At 37.9% G+C, this 22,560-nt stretch overlaps 3 protein-coding genes across 9 annotated transcripts; all 3 read right to left on the reverse strand.

The window, feature by feature from the left end:
• Positions 1-12,212: 12,212 nt before the first annotated feature.
• Positions 12,213-14,065, reverse strand: LOC122050667 (pentatricopeptide repeat-containing protein At1g66345, mitochondrial-like). The gene is made up of 4 exons (XM_042611558.1): positions 13,636-14,065; positions 13,351-13,575; positions 12,483-12,548; positions 12,213-12,403 (listed from the first exon to the last, which is right to left on the reverse strand). The coding sequence occupies exons 1-4, from the start codon at positions 14,063-14,065 to the stop codon at positions 12,213-12,215; spliced, it is 912 nt and encodes a 303-aa protein (XP_042467492.1).
• Positions 14,066-14,152: 87 nt separating this feature from the next.
• LOC122050668 (40S ribosomal protein S18-like) lies at positions 14,153-15,573 on the reverse strand. Its single transcript, XM_042611559.1, has 4 exons — positions 15,455-15,573; positions 15,066-15,254; positions 14,747-14,810; positions 14,153-14,266 (listed from the first exon to the last, which is right to left on the reverse strand). Exons 1-4 carry the CDS (start codon positions 15,538-15,540, stop codon positions 14,153-14,155), a joined length of 453 nt encoding a protein of 150 aa, XP_042467493.1. The 5' UTR covers positions 15,541-15,573.
• Positions 15,574-16,672: 1,099 nt separating this feature from the next.
• LOC122052455 (double-stranded RNA-binding protein 1-like) lies at positions 16,673-22,117 on the reverse strand. Of its 7 annotated transcripts, XM_042613980.1 has the most exons (8): positions 21,666-22,117; positions 21,378-21,446; positions 18,525-18,742; positions 18,217-18,436; positions 17,760-17,872; positions 17,409-17,501; positions 17,278-17,343; positions 16,673-17,193 (listed from the first exon to the last, which is right to left on the reverse strand). In XM_042613980.1, the coding sequence occupies exons 5-8, from the start codon at positions 17,821-17,823 to the stop codon at positions 16,898-16,900; spliced, it is 519 nt and encodes a 172-aa protein (XP_042469914.1). In that variant the 5' UTR covers positions 17,824-17,872; positions 18,217-18,436; positions 18,525-18,742; positions 21,378-21,446; positions 21,666-22,117; the 3' UTR covers positions 16,673-16,897. The 7 variants fall into 7 exon arrangements, 4 of the variants coding, with proteins under 4 accessions (XP_042469914.1, XP_042469916.1, XP_042469913.1 ...); XR_006132015.1 differs by lacking the exon at positions 21,378-21,446 and having other exon boundaries at positions 17,278-17,323; positions 21,666-22,111; XR_006132014.1 differs by lacking the exon at positions 21,378-21,446 and having other exon boundaries at positions 17,278-17,323; positions 17,409-17,489; positions 17,751-17,872; positions 21,666-22,111.
• Positions 22,118-22,560: the final 443 nt, after the last annotated feature.

Consider the following 22,560-nt stretch of genomic DNA (forward strand, 5'->3'; position numbering starts at 1 on the left):
CATAGTTGAGTACAATATCACCATTAGCTACATGATCTCTTACAAAGTGGTGCTTCACTTCTATATGTTTAGTCCTTGAGTGATGAATTGGGTTTTTAGTTAGATTTATTGAACTTATGTTATCAATTGAGATTTTTGTTTTTTGATATTCAAGTTGATAGTCTTTAAGGGTATGCATCATCCATAGTAACTGTGATGTGCATTCACCTAGTGTTATATATTCAGCTTCAGTGGTAGATAAGGCAACACAGTGTTGCTTTCTACTTGACCAACTTACTAAGCAGTGCCCTAAAAATTGACAGCTGCCACTTGTGCTTTTTCTATCTAGCTTGCATCCGGCATAGTCAGAGTCAGAGTAGCCGGTTAGATCAAGGGTGTAAGATCTAGGGTACCAAAGTCCTACGTTTAGGGTTCCCTTAACATACCTAAGGATTCTTTTTACTAGGGTTAAGTGAGACTCTTTTGCACAAGATTGGTATCTTGCGCACATACCTACTACAAAGATGATGTCTGGTCGACTTGCAGTTAGGTACAGTAGACTTCCTATCGCACTTCGATAGTATTTCAAGTCTACTGGTTTACCTTCTAAGTCTGAGTCAATTTTAACATTAGTAGCCATTGGTGTATTAATGATTTTTGAGTTTTCCATTCCAAATTTACTAATTAATTCCTTAGCATATTTGGTTTGATAAATATAAATTCCATCTTTGGTTTGCTTAATTTGTAACCCTAAAAAGAAATTAAGTTCACCTACTAGACTCATTTCAAATTCATTTTCCATTAGTTTGGTAAATTCTTTTAGAAATTTTGAGTTGGTTGATCCAAAAATAATATCATCAACGTAAATTTGGGCTATAAAGATGTCATTTTCAAGGGTTTTTACAAAAAGGGTTGGGTCTATTTGACCTTGGTTGAACCCTTTTGATATTAGATAGTTGGACAGTCGTTCATACTAAGCCCTAGGTGCTTGTTTTAGTCCGTACAGGGCCTTTTTTAATCTAAAGACATAATTTGGTTGTTCTATGTCCTCAAATCCTGGGGGTTGTCCTACGTATACTTCTTCTTTAATAAATCTGTTTAAGAATGCGGATTTTACATCCATTTGGAATAGCTTGAATCCTTTGTGTGCTGCATAAGCCAACAGCATCCTAATGGATTCAAGTCTTGCTACAGGAGCATAGGTCTCATCATAGTCTAGCCCTTCTATTTGATTGAATCCTTTGGCTACTAACCTGGCTTTATTTCTAACTATTTCACCTTGATCATTTAATTTGTTTCTAAAAACTCATTTAGTGTCAATTATGGTTTTGTTAATGGGTTTAGGCACTAATTCCCATACCTGATTTCTTTCAAATTGGGCTAATTCTTCTTGCATTGCTATAGTCCAATCTGGGTCTGGTAGGGCTTCTTCTATTGTTTTGGGTTCAATTTTCGAAATTAGGGCTATTTGACTCTGGTTTCTATAGGATGACCTAGTTCTGACTCCTACATTTGGATCACCCAAAATTTGGTTAGATGGGTGATTTGTACTTGTTCTGGTTGGTCGTGTGTCATTTGAATTAGTGATTTGTTTTTCAGATTCAATAGGTTCAAGTTGAATTTCGTCATCTTCTTTGTTTATTGGATTAGCATTTTCTGTATTTTCAGTTTCATTTATAGTGTCTTCATCAAATTTTATATTTGTTGTTTCTTCTACTTTTAGGGTATTTTTGTTATATACTCTGTATGCTCTACTAGTGGTTGAGTACCCTAAAAATATTCCCAGGGTTGTTTTTGATGTAAATTTTCCTAAGTAGTCTTTAGTGTTTAAAATGAAAACTCTACACCCAAATACCTTTAAGTAGTTTAAGTTAGGAATTTTATTATAATAAATTTCATAGGGTGTTTTATTTTGAAATTTGTTAATTAAAATCCTATTTTGAATGTAGCATGATGTACTAACTGCTTCAGCCCAGAATTAATTAGGTAGTTTATATTCATTTAACATGGTTCTAGCAGCTTCTTGTAGAGTTCTGTTTTTACGTTCTACTAAGCCATTTTGTTGGGGGGTTCTAGGGCAGGAGTATTCATGTTTGTACCCATTTATCTCACAAAATTTAGTGAAGTTGTGATTCTCAAATTCTCCTCCATGGTCACTTCTTATTCTTTTGATTTTGGTATCTTTTTCATTTTCTGTTAATTTACAAAAATTGCTAAATATTTCAAAGGTTTCATCTTTTATTTTTAGAAACTTCACCCAGGTGAACCTGGAGTAGTCATCGATTATGACTAAGCAGTACTGGTTCTTGCTTAGTGACTTGGCTCCATGTGAATCAAATAGGTCTAGGTGAAGGAGCTCAAGTAGATAGGTAGTTCTAACTGAATTGGTTGACTTGTGGGTGGACTTGGTTTGTTTTCTTTGTTGGCATGCATTACATATTGAATTTTCAATCACTTTTTGTTTGGGCAACCCTCTAACTAGTCCATTTTGACTAATTTTTTAAATGAGTTTTGTGTGGGTGTGACCGAGTCTTCTGTGCCACAGCTCAGTTTCCTCTTGTTGTGTTAGAAAATACTTTATTGAGGAGGTTGGTAGATAAACGGTGTAGACGTTATCTTTTCTAGTACCCTTAAGTACGATTTTTGGATTATCAACATGTTTGACTATACATTTGGACTTGGTAAAATTGACTGAGTAACCAGTATCGCATAATTGACTTATGCTTAATAAATTGAAATTAAAATCTTCAACTAATAATACTTTTTGAATAATGAAATCAGAGTTAAGTTCGATATTACCTTTTCCGATTACTTTCAGTTTTCCGTCGTTGCCGAATGCAGCTGATCCTAGGTCTTTTAGTTTTAGCTTAGTGAACTTCAACATATCTCCAGTCATATGTCTGGAGCATCCACTGTCCAATATCCATTGATCCAATTCCTACACATAAAGTAGTTGATGGATCAAAAGACAGTTTGATTGAAGTCAATCCCTAATTTTGCATCTTACCCAATCCGAGTTAATTCTATTGGTGATTTGATGTTTAATTGAGAGATATTTAAGTTTGATTTTGATTTTGAAAATATTTAAGTTTTAGTCATCTCACCCGATCTATGTTTTCAATCAGGGAATCCTATAATTGTTGTGAGATGAATTATGATTGAATTTAAGGGTCTGGTTTAACTTTGTGTTAGATTCAGGTTTAGCTTTGGGTTCAACAAGTAAGCATTCTTTGGATAAACTTCTGGGCTATGGTGAGTCACAAGGTACTCATTAAAGTAACCATGCCTTCGAGGTTTCCCAAATAGTCCTACCCATTGAGCTTAATACTAAACCTTGGTATAACTAGTTAGGATCCATTTAAGGGTAGCTTTGGTCAGTTCCACTTGGCCAAATGCACCAGGTCGAAGCCATATCTTCCTAGACATGCGATGCCCAAGCTTCCCTAACGTACTATCATCCAAAAACTTCACCAGTACTGTGAGTCAAGTTAAACCTCACCCTTTTAATCTATCCTTACTTACCCTGTCGGGTAATTTACTCTTATTTACCCATTTCGGGTAGATAGGTTTCGGAGTTGCCAGCTATTCTGAACCCTCCTTCTATTTTGAATTAATTTTGAATAATTGATTTTGAATTTTGAATTTTTAGTTTTAATAATTAATTTCGAATTTTGAATTTTAATAATTAATTTCAAATTTTTGAATTTTGAATTTTAGTAATTAATTTCGAATTTTGAATTTTGAGTTTTAGTTATTAATTTCGAATTTTGAATTTTGAGTTTTAGTTATTAATTTTGAATTTTAAATTTTAGTAATTAAATTAATTTCAAATTTTTTATTGTTTTAGCTCCCCCTGGATCGTAGCCTCGATAAGGTCTATTGAGGTAATGTATTTGATCCTTAGGGACCCAATACTGTCCAAGTCCAACTTGATTGATCAGGTTGGACTTTGCAACCCATGCTTGGACCATTTTTCTATTTGTTCTTTGTATGAGAGATAGGTATGACCTATATTTGTTTTTCGTTTTGTACCCTAGTCCAGTTCGATTGTAGATTGCCCTTTGTGTTCCAAGAATCATGTCAAGATTCTTGGATCCCAAGGAAAATTGTTCTAAGGTTGTCTTCAAATCCTTGACTTGACTTTTCAGGTTGGAATTCTCTTCCTCAAGTTTTTGAACTTGAGTTGAGGTTCCAATCTGAACTGGATCAGTCAAGGATTCGTTATTAGTCGTCTCTTTAAGGAGTGTTACCTCCTTTAGAAGCGACTTGATTCGAATTTTGGACTTAGCTACTTTATGCATTAAATAATTAATTATGAAATATAACCTATTTTGACTTACAGAGGGGTTTGGCCCTTCGGAAACGGATGCGGATCTGTTGCTTCTCTCGGACTCGGCTTCCGATTCGTCCTCGCTTCCGGATTCGTTGGTGTAGTCCCGGGCTGTCAATGCGAGAAAATTCGTCTGCTCTAGTTCTTCATCGTCGGATTCCTCGGAGGAAGACTCGTCCCAAGTTGCCTTCAATGCCTTCTTTCTCTTTAGTTTCTTTGGATCCTTCTGGTTCGGGCAGTTTGCCTTGATGTGACCTTTCTGATTGCACCCGTAGCAGGTCACTTCGAATTTAACCTTCGAGCTTGGTTGGGCTTCTTTAGACTGGATGGCCTTTCTGACATCCTTTTTGTTGAAGCCCTTCTTTTTGCAGAGCTTCTTTACCAAGCTGACTATTTCGGTTGTAAGTTCATCGTCGTCTTCCGAATCTGGTTCTTCTTCTGACTCAGGTTCGGTTCTGCGCTTGATTTTTGATTCGCGCGTTCTCCCTGTTCCTGCAACCAAAGCCAACCCTTTCTCGGTCGGGCGTGCATTAGTCTGTTCGTGAAGTTCAAATTCTGCAAAAAGTTCATCTAGCTTAATGGTAGATAAGTCCTTGGAGACCTTGTAGGCATCTACCATGGATGCCCACAAGGTGTTCCTTGGAAAAGCATTTAAAGAATACCTTATTATGTCCCGATTGTCTACCTTCTGTCCAATTGCATGAAGACCATTGAGCAGATCTTGAATCCGAGCATGGAGTTGAGCAGCTGATTCTTCTTCCTTCAATTTGATGTTAAATAATTTATTGAAAATTAAGTCTCTTTTACTTACTTTGGTGTCGGATGTCCCTTCGAGAAGTTCAATGAGCTTCTCCCACAACTCTTTGGCACTGTTGAAGGGGCCGACTCGATTGAGTTCTTCTTTTGATAGGCCGCACTGGAGGGTGCAGGTTGCCTTGGCATTAGCTTCCACCTTCTTAATTAGAGATGCGTCCCAATCCTCGTATGGTAGTGGTTTGTCGGCGGTATCAATTGGTAGTTGGAGTCCGGTTTTGACAATCATCCAGACTTCAAAGTGAGTCTAGAGATATGCCTCCATCCGACTCTTCCAGTACCCGAAGTCGTCTCTAGTGAATAGCGGAGGGCGGGCTGTACTGTAGCCTTCTTGAAGGGCCATTTCAAATTAATCTAAAAAAAACTGACAAAATGTCCCAGGACTTGGTCCTGGATTAGTAGTGCGGAAGGAAGAAAATGGATCACGAACTCGGGTGGTGCTGCACCAACTACGAGCAGAAAACCGATTCGAGGAAAAAAAATTAGAATATAGCTATGAAGCTAAATTCTAATCGACTCCGAAAAATCTGAAAATACCACGGAAAATATTTTGAATGGTGGTTGCACTGATTCAAAATGACCCCGCTCTGATACCAATTGTTGGATCGAAAGTGCTAGAGGGGGGTGAATAGCGCTCGTGGCTATTTTAACGATTTTAAAACACAGAGTAGAAACACAGCGGAAATTAAAAGCAAAACACAACAGACGCAAATGTTTTACTTCGTTTAGAGCCTATGGCGACTCCTACTCGAAGGCCCGCGGTCCTTGACCGCTTTCGGTGGGCAACAACTATAATATCGGAAAGATTACAATTTGAATTACAATTAATACAATAAGTAAACTAATACCGATAACAAAAGATCGAAGAGTCTGAGCTTTGGGTTGTCGACGTCGAGTAGTGGCACTTCAAGGTAGTCTCGTTGGCAGCACTTCACAGAAGAAAGCTTAGAAAATTGTTGTTCTTTGGCTGCACCCTCGACCCTCTTTTTATATGACATTCCGGGCGCCTGGATCCCTTCCGGGTGCCTGAAGTGTGACGTGGCCAACCAACCAGGATGCTCCACGTGGCGAAGTCGCGGCAGGGATAAAACTTGGTCCCGGGCGCCCGGACCTGTTCCGGGCGCCTGGATCTCCGGGCACCCGGATCCATCCCGGGCGCCCAGACCACCTTTTTCCAGCAGGTTCCTCACCTGCAAAACAAAGTTAGTCCGAGCAAATACCCTGCAAGACAGTGTTAGAATCTGATAAAACACAGTAAGGATTAACTAATAGTCTTCGGACTGTCCGAGTCTGACTTCGGATTCCCAACCAGAAACCCTAGGTCGACCCGACGCCTACTGTTCCCTCTACGGGGAACGCGTCCTCACCTACTCCCCTCAAGAGAGATTACCTGATGCCAATCCGGTCCTCCAGATCGACTGGACTTTCCGCCTAGGGTTACCACCCCCTAGGACCTAGGGTTACCGCCCCCTAGGACCTAGGGTTACCGCCCCCTAGGGTTTTTCTCCACCTAGGGTTACCACCCCCTAGGACCTAAGGTTGCCGCCCCTTAGGGTTTTCCCTCACCTAGGATTACAGCCCCCTAGGACCTAAGGTTACCACCCCTTAGGATTTTCCTTCACCTAGGGTTACCGCCCCCTAGGACCCAAGGTTACCACCCCTTAGGTTTTTCCCTTTGCCTAACCGCAGCTAGGACTTTCCTGAAACACTTATTCAACATGTTAGATCACCACAAACCTTAACTTTGAATCCTTTGCCATTATCAAAACTCAGGTTCGATCGTCGGATGCTTCCCGCACCAACAGATTGTTGGTGCAATATCCCTCAGGTCAAGGTTGACCTGGTTGACCAAGCTTGAGTCTTGGTTTTGATTTCAATGTTTGACAATACAAGACTTCGATGATATGGACAAGTGCAGGTGCAGTTGTTCAGTTGGGGAGATTGTTTGGTGCAATTCCCCTTTGATCAGGGTCTGATCAGGTTGGTTGAAGAAGAGTCAAGTAAGTCAAGGTTGACCAGATACTTGACTGGGAAGTCCTAACTTGGAGGTTAGGCAAAGGAAAATCCTAGTGAGTGAAGCTAGGTGAAAGTCCTGGTGAGTGGAGCCAGGCAGAGAGAAAATTCTGGTGAGTGAAGCCAGGTGAAAGACCTAGTGAGTGAAACTAGGCAAAAGGAAAATCCTAATGAGTGAAGTTAGGTGAAATTCCTGGTGAGTGAAGCAAGGTGAAAGACCTAGTGAGTGAAGCTAGGCAAAAGGAAAATCCTAGTGAGTGAAGCTAGGTGAAAGTCCTAGTGAGTAAATCTAGGCAGAAGGAAAATCCTAGTGAATGAAGCTAGATGAAAATCCTAGTGAGTGAAGCTAGGTGAAAGACCTGGTAAGTGAAGCTAGGCAGAAGACAAGTCCTAGTGAGTAAAGCTAGGCAGAAGGGAAGTCCTGGTGAGTGAAGCCATGCACGGGGAAAACCAGATGGGTCAAGTTTGACCAGACATCTGGTGAAAGTCCAAGTAGGTCAAAGGGATTAACCAGATCCTTGGCATGAGGAAGAAAAGTCCAAGTAGGTCAAAGGGATTGACCGAATACTTGGCAAGAAGGGAAAAGTCCAAGTAGGTCAAGGGAGTGACCAGATACTTGGCACGATGAGGAAAAGTCCAAGTGGGTCAAAGGGATTGACCGGACACTTGGTGAGGGAGTCCTAGCAGGTCAAGGGTGGCCGGATGCTAGGCATGATGAACCAACATGTCATGGATTAACCGGATGTTGGTTTGGGGGCTTGGGACTTGGTTTTGGGCAAAAACCAGCAGCTGGATCGATCATCCGATCGATTGGCTGGAGCTTAATCGATCGCCCGATCGATTGGGGAGTCCCTGCGAGAAGCCTTTGTCCCAATCGATCAGTGGATCGATTGGGAGGCAGTCGCGAGCGCACAAAAGCTTGCTGGATTGATCAGTGGATCGATCCAGAGATCCCAATCGATCAGTGGATCGATTGGGAAGCTGCGATCTGTCGCGATAAGCCCTGGATCGATCAGCCGATCGATCCATGCAAATTCCCAGAGCACAGAGGCGCTCTGGATCGATTAGTGGATCGATCCAAAGCCTCTCCGATCGATTGGGAGCAATCCAATCGATCGGGATCCGACCATTGGCGTCGTATTTAGCTGCAGGCGCTCAATTCCTTCGGTAGAGACAACGCAGAACATCACCGATTCATCTCAGATCTTCACTGTGCTCTCAGAGTTCCTCCACAAGGTTCAGATCGCCAGTTCTTTAAGGTTCTTGGAGGTTTTCCAACTCAAGAGGCGGATCTACAACTGAGGAAGAAAGCTAGGGTTAGGGTTTTCTATACTCATTGTAAACTTTTGCTTGTATTTGTGTATCCTTTCCCTTTCTTCTTGTAGTGTAAACTTGTAGGACTTCTCCGCCTTCGGTAGTTACCGAAAAGGAGTGTTTATTAGTGGAGATGTGTGTGAATGTGTGGATCCTTGGACTAGTCACCTCCTTTGGAGGTGGATACCAAGTAAATCTACTTGTTAGCGTTGTTGTATTTGTTTCTTGTATATTTTCGCTGCACATCTTTGAAGAAACAAGCAACGGCAACCACGAGCACGCGACGAGCTATTCACCCCCCCCCCCCCCTCTAGCTACATATTTGGTCCCAACAACTTAGCCTTATCTAAGATATAGCGTACGATTGGCCAGATGATAGTCAATCGAATATAAATTTCTCTGTATATGCCCAGGCGAAAAGTATCGGTCGGGCCTAGAGGAGCTTAAGTATATCAAGCTTTCAATATGTAAATGGTCAAGCAAAGGACGATCGAATGAAGGCTTCCATGCATATGCTCGGACGAATATAAATTCGTCCGGGCCTAAAGGCATTTAATCTTGTTTAGTTTATGACATATGATCAGTAAAGCAAAGGTCGACTGAAGGCTTCCATGCGTATGCCCGGACAGATATAAATCCGGACGGGCCTAAAGGTGTTTAGCCTTTTCGAGCCTTCAATGTATGAATGACCGCGTAAAGACTAACTGAATACAAGGTTCTATGTATGTGCCCAGTCAGACTTAAAGGCGTCTAGTCTTATCAAGCCTGTATTATATGAATGGTCGGACAAACACTGACCGAATAATGATATGCTAGGTCTAACGTATTCACTCGGTTAGGAAAGGCCAGATGGGCCTAAATAGGCTTAATCTGGTCAGGATTCCTGAATACGACTAGTGAGATAAAGGTTGGCTAAATATAATGTTCTTTATATGTATATATTCAAGCAGGTAATAACCGACCAGGCTATCTACCACAGAAGGTATTCCAAATATATGACCAGTCATATTCTAAATATATGACCGGCCAGGTTATTTACCATAGAAGGTATTCTAAATATATGACCGACCGGGTTATCTACCTGGACGGGTTAGCTGCAACAAAAGGTATCCCAAATATATGATTGACTGGGATACATGTAACAAAAGACTGGTCGGGATATGTGACTGGTCAAGATATGTTCAGTAGACTAGTGGTAGACAATATTAAGACAGCCTCACAAAGTTGTCGAGGAATATTCCCTCAAAGCCCCTTCATTGAGTTGTTACAATGACGTACTCTCGCAAGCACTTCATGAAGATCTCAACTCACAAACGACAAAGAAGGTACATCTAGGCACGAAGTTCAGGTTGTACTTTTCTCATCTCCTAATAAATTCTAACAAACTGGGGATCAACTCATGACTACGAAGGTTAAATAAGGTAGTATAAAAGGGGGAATCCTCTCCGTTGGCCAGGTACGCAAACAGACTCAACCCTAACTCTCTGCATTTGAAGCTCCGTTTTCTGCTACTGTTATTCGTCCACCTGCAAGAGAGGAAACTAACTTAAGCGTCGAAGGGCCTAGCTAGGGATTTCCACCCCGGTCTTAGGCAACTAACGCTTTGTTGACTCGTCTAAGTATGCGTAAGATCGTCGAGGAGTTCTTCCAGATCTCTAGAGGTTCATCGTCCTTGGAGCAACCACCTACCAAAACTAGCATACCATCTTCCAACTTTCAGGCAAGATCAAATTTGGCGTAGTGGGAATCTTCGCCTGAATCTAAAACTTTAAGATGGAAGAAGCTGGGAAACTTACTATTGTTACTTTAACACAAGAAGATATGGATCTACTCATCGAGGCCCGATTTCAAAGGGCATTGCAACAACAACAAGCAAACACTGGTGATACTCTGCCACCGCCACAACCTGCAGCATCTGCAACAGTACATCACCGAGAGAGGCGGGCTCAAGAGGAGGATCCAGCTCGAGTACTTCCTGCACCTCTCTCCCCTCTTCGTTGTCCTAGGGTGTCATTTCATACACCGCTAGAACAAGTGGAGCCAGAGGATCTGCATCAGGGATCTTCTGGAAAAGGGCATGTTCGTAATAGGCATAGAGGAAAGGCCCCAGTGAGTGATAGTTCGCTGGAGAAAGTTGTCACCCTATTTTCTCAGTGAATATTAGAAGACCCGTTACCAAAACATTACAAAAATCTGAGCATCGGGAAGTGATCTGGTGTGGAAATATATCAAACCGATAGGAGACGTCAACAAGATAGAACCCCAATGGGGAGAACCTTTTAAAGTGATACAAAAACTCACCTCGAGCTTTTATTTTATTGAAGACGCTGAAGGTCGAAGTCTAGATAGACCTTGGAATGCTAATCACTTATAATCTTACAAAACTTAACAAGTAGGCCTGTAACTTATCCGTGTATTTTATCCATCTTTTTCATACAATTAATGAAAAGTGCAGGTATAATGTTTATATACTCTCCCGAGCGAGTGAATTGATTCTCCCTCAGTAGTCGATCGACAATCTTAAGGGGTGACTGGGCAGGCTCCCTTAAGGGACGATCGGAGACATTTTAGGGCAATGCTAAATTGCCAGAATCTGGCCAGCTAGAATATACTTTTAAGATCATTATCAAGGATATTTAAATAAAATTATCTCTCACCATATTACTAATTAAGTACAACTTAAGATTGCTATTACAATCCATTTTCTAACTGGCCATATTTTAATCAGCAAGATTTACTATTTTTCTATAAACCTAGTCCTAAGATTTTGAGACAAGTTTATAAAAAAATTATAAATCTACCTATGTATTAAGAGAGGAGATATAATGAAATATTTATAACATAAATCACATGTTATAAATTTTTCGTTGAAGATGCTCTTAAATGAGGTCGGATACTAAGATGACTCAAGTCAAATCGAAATTGAAGTTTTTTTTTACCCATTAAAATTTTATCGAATAAAAATTATAAGACCGTCTTTTAACAAAAAAATAAAAAAAAATCTAATTATATATATATAAATTATTTATTTCATTTAAATTAAAATTATTATATATAAAATTTTATTATATGAAAATAATATCTATCAACTTATCAAAATTACTTAAACTTCATTAAACTTAATTGAAATTAATTATAATCATTTTAAAACAGCTATAACTTATATTAGCTACTTAGTTAAACAACTAGCCATTATAATACTAAAAGTGAAAATATTTTCAAAATAACAATATAACAAGACGTCGTTTTAGCTCTTTTAACTTTTGCCCATTCTTATTTGGTTTGAGATACTTAAAAAATAATAAAATTATAAAACAAGCATTTAAAAAATAAATTAATTTATACTTGCGATTTATTTTGATGGCACAATGAATTATTGTCAAAATTTTATATTGACACTTAAGATACTAAGATATATTTGATGCAAATTAGTTCAATAAAAATATGGAACCCGAATCCAATTGTACATCGCACTAACTCTTATTCCATGAAAAACATGCAAGAATGCTGTAATTTCTTGAGGGCATGAAAAGTTCACAAACAATGCATATGAAAGAGATGAAAGCGTCTATATCAAACGACATCTCCCTTAAAATGCAAATGTATATTAGTATCACAAAAGTATAGATGATGACCATATTAAAAGTATAGAACAATTGTCTTGATCGATTTTAAAATTCCATACTGACCGCTACCCAGCTATTATCACTAAAGGGTAGAGCGATTCCACCTTCAGGTAAAACCATGAGGATAAACTTAGACTCTATTGCACAGCAGCGAGAGACTGCTTCCGCGCAAGGGAAGTTCGCTGTGTGCTTGTGAACTTATGACAACTGGAGCAGTCAGGACTGTAGGAATGATGTTGAGCTGCCATATTCAGGGAGATCTTGTAGAGGTTGTTTTCCATTCTTACTAGCACTGATACGCTCTGCTTCTCCACAGGATCATGCTCATCTGGCCATGATCAAATGCTCAAAAAAAAAAAGGCAAATTGAAATAGGATTTTAATTAATATTGAAAGCGAATGATTCACCTTGCAGAATTTCTTCAATTGTAGTGACACTTGCAGGTTCTTGATTCTCGACATGGCCATGATCAGCTGCAGATCATTTAGCTAACTATAAACAAACATGATGAACACCTATGACCTGTAGCATGTATAATGGTTCGTCTTGATCCTGTGGGTCATTCGGGTTGGTATGTGGCGGAACTTGCCATAATGAGGCGGCAGGGTCGATCCTCGGGGGAGTTGGGGAATAAATCCCCTATCCTCGTATTACACCATGTCCGTCACATGCCCGCTCGGATGCTACGATTTACCTCCCCGTGATGACCTTGAGTCGGGTACGGCGAGGGCGCTGGGGGTGAGCGTTTCGCCTTTTGCCATAATGTATAATGGTTCGCCTTGCAGGATTTCACCAATTTAAATGGCACTCCTAGGTTCTTGCTTCTGTGCATGGTCATGCTCATCCTATACACAATCAGCTTCAAAATTTTAGAAATTATAATCAGAATTGATAAAAAAAAAAAACCTTAACTATAGTGTTTTAATCTAGTTGGGTTTGACCTTTCTAAATTGCAATTGCTGGCTCTCATTCCTGTACAGGATCATGCACATCTAACCTATGATAAGCTGTAAATTTCAGCTATTTACAGCATTTTCTTTGCTAGAAGCATTAAAGCATCTGAACATGGCACCAACTCCTTTTCAATCATCTTATCATAGAAAATAAGTGCTCTCTGTATACCACCTCTGTTACAGTATGTTGTGATCAATGAATTATACATGCAGCTAGCAGGGGTCAAACCTTTCCTCCCCAAAATGCCAATAAATTTCTCAGCTTCACTCATTTTTCAACATTTGCAGAGGTTTTGAACCAAGGACTTATGGACCCTCATACTGAGCTCAAGACCCATATGCACCATCTCATAGTAAAGTGTAATAATTTTCTGAGAATCTCCCGTAGTTCCATAGCCATCAATTAGAATCAAATATATTTCCTGATCAAGGACAAGCCCCATGTTTAACAAAGATGTCAGAGTTCTGTTGCCTTCCTCAATATTTCCTGCTATGCAGAGTGTCTTTATCATCTCATTGCAAGTACCAAGACTAGGCAAAAATCTACCTTCAAGCATTTTTTCACTATATCTCAAGCACTGATTTGTCCACCCATTTCTCTACAGACCAACTATCAGATGATTATATGTCTCATCATATGGTTTCAGTCCTATTAACACCATCTCTTCCATCATTTGAACAGCCTCTTCGATTCTTTCTGTCTCGGAATAAAATCCTATTAGACAAGTGTAAACATATGAATTCAAGCTGCATCCCCTGTTGATCAATTCGTCCTTGGATTGAAGTGCCGAGTTCAGTTTGCACAACTTGCAATAGCTAGCCACAATCAAAGAGTATGCAATATCATCAAACATCATGTTTCTTTGCAGCATTCTCTTCAAAAGAGTGATTGCTTCTTCAGCCCTATCCTCCTCAATGATGCTAAAAGCCAGTGTAGTGTTCACAATAATGCCAGGGGCACATCTACTCCCACGAATTCTATCTAAAACACTCACTAACTTTGGCAAAACCCCTTCCTTGAGCATCACATCAATCATAACTTCAGTCGTTGTTTGGTTTGGGTATATTCTTCTTACAAACATATATTCAAAGATCTTCCAAGCCAAATTATTCTGATCAGATCTCTATGAAACATGAAGCATTGTGCTAAAGCTAATTATATTAGCGTCCAGCTCATGATCTCCCAAGTATCTGCAAGCATCAAACGCTTCATTGACCATTCTCTTCTTCGAATACACCTACAGCAAAAGATCAAAAACATGATGTCCGGGAAAAACTGCTTCGTAAGTGCTGAGAAGCACCTCCACAATCGATGCATGTTGAGATGCAACTCTCTCTGTATACTTGCTGACTGCCGACTCCAGCAAAGCACGCGCATCGATAAGATGGCCAGAACGAACAAGGACATGAACAATGAAGCAATAAGATCGCAAACCATGTTCGAAATGTTTGGTCTTGGAGCACCAGTGGAAGAAAGTTAGCGCCTTTTTTGTGTCAATGGGTTCCTTGAGGTAAAGTATCACTTGCTCCACCAGGTGTTCAGTGAGTTGTACTGATCCGAAACCAGCAGTTAGGTTGTCTAAGCTCCAACCTTTGTTGCTCACATCGTTGATTATAGAGGAAAGATTGTAAAATTTTGGTTCTTTTTACGGTTGTCGGCAATGGCTGGAGTCTGCTTAGGAATTATTAGCAGGGAGGTGGAGAGAATGGCGACGAACAAGTATCAATTCATTGCCGAAGTAGCTGTTTGGATCATATTTTGAGACGAACATCAATTTTGCCCTATTGATCCAAAAAATATTTAACTTGGAAAGAAAAAAAATGTTAAGCAATTCAATTTGAATTCATAAGAGAAAAAAAAGAAACAATTTGAAAAGTAGAATCAGAGTGCAGATTCAACGTAACAAAGAACAAAGAGTAAAGAGTCTGAAGTCATTGCTTTGCAAACTCAAGGGATTAGTAGCAATGTGCAATCCAGAGACAAAATTTACTGAAATATTCTAACAAGAAACTTATAGAGTTTTAGGATAAGCTAACCCTCTCTTCTTTAGCCTCTCACGGTTATCCCTCAGCTTCATGTCCAAGGCATTTGAAACAACCTGAGAATACCTGTAATCTTTGTAATCTTTCTTCCTGTTCAAGAACCAATCAGGAATCTTGAACTGGCATGGGCTCGCAACAACTGTCATCATATTCTGAAGTCCAACAGCAGAAAGCTCGTCAGTCCTACAGAAAAGTAAAACTTACTAGCGCAAATAAATAAATTAAGAAAATTACTCTGCAGTAGCTTAATCAAAGAATATTTAGAAAGAAAAAACTTTTAGATCCTTTCACTGTAACAAAAAGATGAACTTGCAAAGATATTTAAAGGAACACTAGGATCAACAACTTCCAAGGATAGCAATCCATAGGAATAAAAGAACAACCTTTTGTTAATGTCGACGTCGGCCTTCTTGCAAACGATATTGGCGAAGCAGCGGCCAATACCTTTGATAGAGGTAAAGGCGAACATGCTCTTCTACTTCCCATCAACGTTCGTGTTCAGAACACGAAAATATACTGGAAATCCTCGTTGGCGATCAGCGACTACTGAAAAAAAAAAACAAAAAAATCAACTAATTACTCGGAAGAAGGAAAAGGCAATTCAAGATCAAAACAACCGGGAGATCCATATTGGCGACGTCGGCCTTCTTGCAAACAATATTGGCGAAGCGGCGGCGGCCAATACTTTTGATTGAGGTAAGGGCGAACATGCGATCTTCTGCTTCCCATCAACGTTCGCTCGTGCTCAGAGCACGAAGAATATACTGGAAATGCTCAATGGCGACCAGCGACAGCAACAATAAAAATAAAAAATCCACTAATTACTCAAAAGTAGGAAAAGGTTGTTCAAGATCGAAACAACCGGTAGAACCAACGTATAACTGACCATGGTCTCAACTAGGGTTCTACGCTCTTCTTCTCGCCCTGAACGGCGGCAAAGCAAAGAGCAAAAAACTAAAAACCAACGATCTATTTATTAGGGTAAGAAGAGTTTGATTTCTTAATCTTGTTTTTTATTGGCTAAGAGTTAGGTTTAACAGGTAGGTCCCACGCTTTTCCATTTACAGTCCGTTCGGTGCCTTGTCAGCCTTACAAAATTCTTATTTGACTTAAGTTAATTAGAAAACAAAATTCGAATTTTAATTTTTTAAAAATAGCAAAATTTCAAAAAACGAATTTATTTATGCTAAAAAAATTATTTTGAAGGCACAATGAATTCATTCACAACATAGTAAAAAAGAAACTCAAGAGATTAAGATATTTGATGCAAACTAATTCAATAAATATATTTTGAAGGCACACTGTTAGAAAAGAATAAATTAGAAAATCAAAATAAAATCATCATGTCAAAGAGTATTTATGCTGGCTTCACCAGTACTAAATGGTTCAATTTTGCAAATCTACCAGTGGTGACAGGCTCTGCTATACTCTGAACTTTGAAGGCAAGAAAATTTCATAAATTATGATAAAAAAAAAACGAATACGCTCGTCCTCAACGCCCCCGCTAACCCGTCCTAGGATTCATAGCATAAAATAGTTCATATGAAAGGGTTCATAGCATATGCATTAAAAGGCAACTCCAAAATGCAAACGCATAGTAGTATTCGTGGGCACAAAAGCATAGATGATAATATTAAAAGAAAAAGGAAAACAATACTCATCAAAATCAATCCAAGCCACAAACCATGTGTAATAAGATGTCTTTCACATACTGATATGGAAAGAAAGAGCATACGTAGCAATGACCCAGGAAGCTGTCTGTGCACTATCGCATTGTTATAACATGACAAGGTCTGCTGCCTAAAGAACAATTGCCTTGATGGATTTTAGAAGTCCAAACTGACGGCGACCCAGCTATCATCGCTGAAGGGTAGAACGATTCCACCTTCAGGCAAAACCACGTCAGCTTTGCGAGGATAAACTTGGACCCTATTGCACAGCATTGAGCGACTGCTTCCCGGCATGGGAAGTTCACTGTGAGCGCTTGTGAAGTTATGACGAGTGGAGCAGTCAGGACTGTAGGATGATCCTGAGCTGCCAGATTCAGGGAGATCTTGAAGGGGTTGTTTTCCATTCTTACTAGCACTGGTATGCCCTTGCTTCTCCATAGGATCATGCTCATCTACCCATGATCAGATGCAAAAAAAAAAAAATAAAGGCAAATTGAAATTGGAATTTGATTAATATTGCAAGTGCAATGATTCACCTTGCAGAATTTCTTTAATTGTAATGGCACTTGCAGATTCTTGATTCTTGACATGGCCAAGATCAGTTGCAACTCAATTAGCTAACTATAAACAAACATGATGAACAACTAGAGAATGTAAAATGGTCCACCTTGCAGGATTTCACTAATTTTAATTTCACTTCCAGGTTCTTGCTTCTGTACATGGTCATGGTCATGGTCATGTTCATCTTCTGCACCACCAACTTCAAAATTTTAGCAATTATAATCAGACTTGATAAAAATCCATACCATAGCGTTTAAGACTTCATTATGTATGCCAAAAGCAAAATTGTTATAGCTACTCATGAGTTGGATGAAAGATGGAGTATATGAATGACGCTCAATTTATAAGCATTATATGTGGTTTTTATACATTATATAGTGCTCAGACCATGCATAGACAAGTATACTTAAGTTGAAGAATAAGCTAAACAAGAAAATCATCTACACACCAATACAACCTGTCTTTGAAGAGTTTGTGTTGATTATTGGCACTAATGTTGAAGCAGCAGGTTCAGATTCCATATGCTCTTCCAATATTGAAGATAAATGGGAAGAAAATCTGCTTGACCACCTGAAAGGTATTAAATAAAACTGATTTTTTTAATTCCATATAGAATAGCTAGATAAAGAATCAAAATAACTTCAAAATCACTTGAGCTGATTGTCTAAACAATATATACAATTCTCCATGAGTTAAACAAATTTCTAAAGTAAATTATAAAACAAAAAAAATTATTAAATAATCTCACACAACCCTTACCATCATATTTTGACCGGGGGTAATACTATTAAAGTTTCTAACAAGACAGGAAAAAAGTAGTTTTAGGATAGTATGGGTGGGGATGACTACCATCCATACTGCCCCTACTGAGAAACCATAAAATGACATATTTGAGGGGGAAAATCGTAACTTACTTTGGTAAAGATAAGAATATGCGATCTTTGCAGCATTCGTTTCTGCCTGTCTCTTGGTTTTCGCTGCATCTCCCTGAAATAATTTGCCTTTGATTTCAACAGTGACAGAGAAAGTAGGAACATGACTTTCACCATATCTCGTTGTGTTATACTCTGGCATAGGCAACCCTTCTTTTTGTACTAATTCCTGCAATAGATTCTTGTACATAATGCCATCATCCTGCAAAAGAAAAAAAAAACAAATTAATGAATCAGAGCCAATTGTTGATTGTAAAAAAAATAATGCTTAAAAAGCTGAACCCTTGCACCTGCTGATCACCAAACAATGACATCAAAGCAACTTTTGCAGCAGAATGTTAAGCTTCCTTAACAGTATAACAATATGATGTGCTCTCAAATGTTTGCTCATCAACTTTAACAGTAACTTTGAATTGAAGAGCATGACAAACATAGGTATATGTTGGTAGACATTTAGCTTGCTTCTGAAGATATATCTGAAGTTGGTTCTTGTATGAAACTTGATTGCCTTTCAACAAATTCAACAAAATGTCATTATTATAGCAGCTTGTGGAAATACATGATAGAGTTACAAACAGAACTAACTTTAGATTATACTAATTCACAAACCATATTTATTTGAAATTTAGGATTCTTTAAAGCACCTGAATTTCACATCTGTACACTGGGAAAAAATATTTTCCACTGAAGTAACAACATTAATTTCAATAAATAGTTAATTAATCATCTTCCATGATCCTATTTGGCATTAAGAAATATTTTGCTAATTATATATATATATCTTAAAAGAGTCCATAATATTTGGAACAACCACTGCTCGGTGGCAATGATAATATATTGCAAAAAGATGTAAAGTTAAACCATATATAAGAAACTTGATGGAAAACTTTTGAGCAAACTTCCATCAGCTCTGAAAATTTCCAGCTCATAACAGTAAGATAAATCTCTTGCATGAGGAGGGCATAAATACCCCAACAAAAATACAAACTAAAAAAACACATTTTGTAAAATTTGTTTTATCCAATAAACAAAAGCAAAAAAATTAAAATAGAAATAACATGCCCAAAGTAGTCCAAGGCTAAGTTCTATTTGTGATTGTCCAGTCCAATTTCAAGAACGAAAACATGCCTGATGCAACAAGAATATCGTAACACAGAAAAGCTCAGACTTTAGACTCACCTTAGAGGGAAAATATTATTAAACTAAAAGATTAACAAATTCATGGGATCCTAATCCCATTTATAGACTTGGAATAAGATCAAATCGTCAAAGAAAAAGTCTGCTTTACCTCTAATATTTAAAAAGAACTTTTAAAGGCTTTATGTTTTTTTTTGAAAAAAACTAAAACGAACTTTTACCGCTCTTGAATATCAAAGAACATATAAAAATTTTTAATTCAACAATATCAAATTGAAAATAAAAATCTAAATTGATCTCCAAATTGAGTCCATGATTATATACTTCTCACCCAACTATTCAAAAAAAAGTCATATATCATAACTGGAATTGCTTGAAGGCATAAAAACTTTTCACATAGTTCTCAATGATAACTTGAAAGAATTTGAATAAAATAGCAGATCCTATAGAGTGTCAAAGAAAAGAGGTACCTAAGACACAAAAACTAATGATTTCATTGATCCAAACCAAGGTGAAGGGAAAAAATGAGATGGTAACACACTCAAACATATAGCATCTTCTTCCCAAGTAAATTAGCATTCAAAATATTCCACCGAAAATAAAATTATCTAACTAGTTTAAAAACTATTTATCATAGAAATTTTGTCATCTAAGTTTTATGGTACAATTATATGGAATAGTTTCCTATGGAGACTTTCAAATGTTTAAATTTATAGGACAAATTGTCAATATTATACTAGCATAAGTAAATTATTAGAATATCACATGTAAATCACTGCATGACCATATACTTAGCATGCTTAATATGAACAGGTCTTACAAGTGCAGAGAACATTCTGAAGTCGGAATGTACAAGGAACAACCAGGCACACATCACAAAATTTCTCATCTCCATCTAGCAAGCAGGAATTTTATTTGTATGAAAATAAAGTTGCTCTTATTTACTTTGGTATATCAATTATCAAAATTTATCTGAAAAAGGATATAAATTGATAATAACATGGGCTACTAAAATTGTTTCAAAAAGCAGCATGTGCTATGCAAGGCTTTGCAGTATGCATATGTGATATGCACCATCATTATTTGATCAAAATAAAAGCAAAATTAATCTACCAATTATGTAGATATATAGCAATATGTGACCACATGTAGATCACATCTTAGATTGGATCAAGTAAATTCTTATCAAGCATAATCATCTTACAAGTTACAAGCAATGGAATATGTTGGACAGGAAAAAAATAAATGATAAATGGTTGACTTTATGTAGCATCCCTGCAAATTTGAGTGAACAACAAAAAATCAAAAGAAACCTTGAGTACAAAAGGCCAAACAAGATCCATAATCCATTGGCTACAAAAAAGCGGAAGAAAGTGCAAATAACTAGTTGATTGATAATTTTAAGAAAATGTAACACCAAAAGGGGCAGATTATTCTATTGAGAAAACAACAAATAATGTTTTTTAAGCATAGAGGAATTAAAATCTTATTTTTCTGGTATTATTCATTAAGTTCTTGTATCTATTGTGTGATTGTTTAGATTAATTAAGTTCTTAAACATTGTTTAAATTATAAAAACTCCAAAAAAAATTGTCCATACAATTTTCAGCGACACCCTATTCTGTATCGAGGTTATGATTATGTTGTGCTTGCGAGCAACCTACACACTATGTGTTGACCCTACTGCACACATCCAGATGTCTTTTCAAAATCTTGGCTATACAGTAAATTTATATCATGTCTCACTTAACAAGATCAATAAAAAAAAAACTTTAGAGGATGTTTTGATATTATAAAGTTTATTTATTTATTTTCGAATTGCATTAGAAAAATCTGCTGGGGCAACTAGAGCAACAATCCAAAGCTAGTAATCCACCATAAAAAGAGATATATGCATATGAAGATAAGCAGAGTACTAAATGGTGATTTGAAAAACTTGAATTAAGCAAATTATCGATAAAATGAAAGCAAACATGATGCCTGAAAGTTATAACTAATTTACATACTCAGTCAATTTTAAGCCACTAAACTAGAAGATGCCTCTCTATGCTACGCTAGCTATACACAACGGAAACCTACACAAAACAAGAAAAAACAAGAGAAAAAAATGTTAGCAAAACTTAAAAAATGGAAAAACTTCGATTTCAAATACAAAGATCAAATAGAAGAAATTTGATTTAAAATTCCGCCTCAAGCAATGCGCATATTCCATAGAACCATTAATCAACCGAGCTTCCCCGTCGAAAAAGCACTCCCAGACGCAAAATACAAGATACAAGAATAGAAAAGCTCACCAAGATCTATAGGAAGGGCCGGTGCAGGGGTTGGAGGCGGTGGTAAGTCCACGGGCGGCGACTGCGGGACCACGTCAGAGAGCTGCTCGAAAGCGACCAGCGCGGCCTTGTTCTGAGCTTCCTTGGATGTCCGGGAGAGATCGGGGGAGTGGAACGAGGAGCCGTTGACGGTGACGGTAGCGCTAAAGCGGAAATTGTGGGCAGGGCCGTCATGTGAGGTGGCGTACTCCGGAAGCGACCATTGCTGGCGCTGGCAGAGCTCCTGGAGCCGGCTCTTGTGCATATCCGGGACGATTCCCGATTGCGATCGGCGACGAGGAGAGGAAAATGGGTGGGGGAAGTGAATCGAAAGTCAAAGTAGCGGTGGAATGGAAAGGGTAAAGGGAGGGTTTTGGTGGAGTGCAACCGGCAGTGTAGGCCGCGCGACCCGAGGAGACTGATGGGACGGTTACATTTACTAAATAAACCCGATAATAAAATGTCTTCACGAGTTCATATTATTTCCGTGTTTAGAGAATAAAAAACTTCGACGTTCCAAGTTGTCAATTCCATTTTCGTCTCGTTAATAGATGTCATGTTGTACAGAAGTTTATACACTAGTTTAATAATATTCTCATATATATATATATATATATATATATATATATATATATATATATATATATATATATATATATATATATATATATATATATATATATATATATATATATATATTTGAATAAAAATTAAGACTGAGATATATTTTATCATAATATTTTTAATGATAAAAGCTCTAAATAAATTTTGTTAGGATCCTATTATATCACATTAATAATATGAAAATTTATTAAAAATATTTTCAATGATTAAAGCTCTAAATGAGCTTTCTTATTATCTAATTCATAGCATGAGC

Source organism: Zingiber officinale, chromosome 3A (assembly GCF_018446385.1).
Source record: "Zingiber officinale cultivar Zhangliang chromosome 3A, Zo_v1.1, whole genome shotgun sequence".
NCBI lineage: Eukaryota > Viridiplantae > Streptophyta > Magnoliopsida > Zingiberales > Zingiberaceae > Zingiber > Zingiber officinale.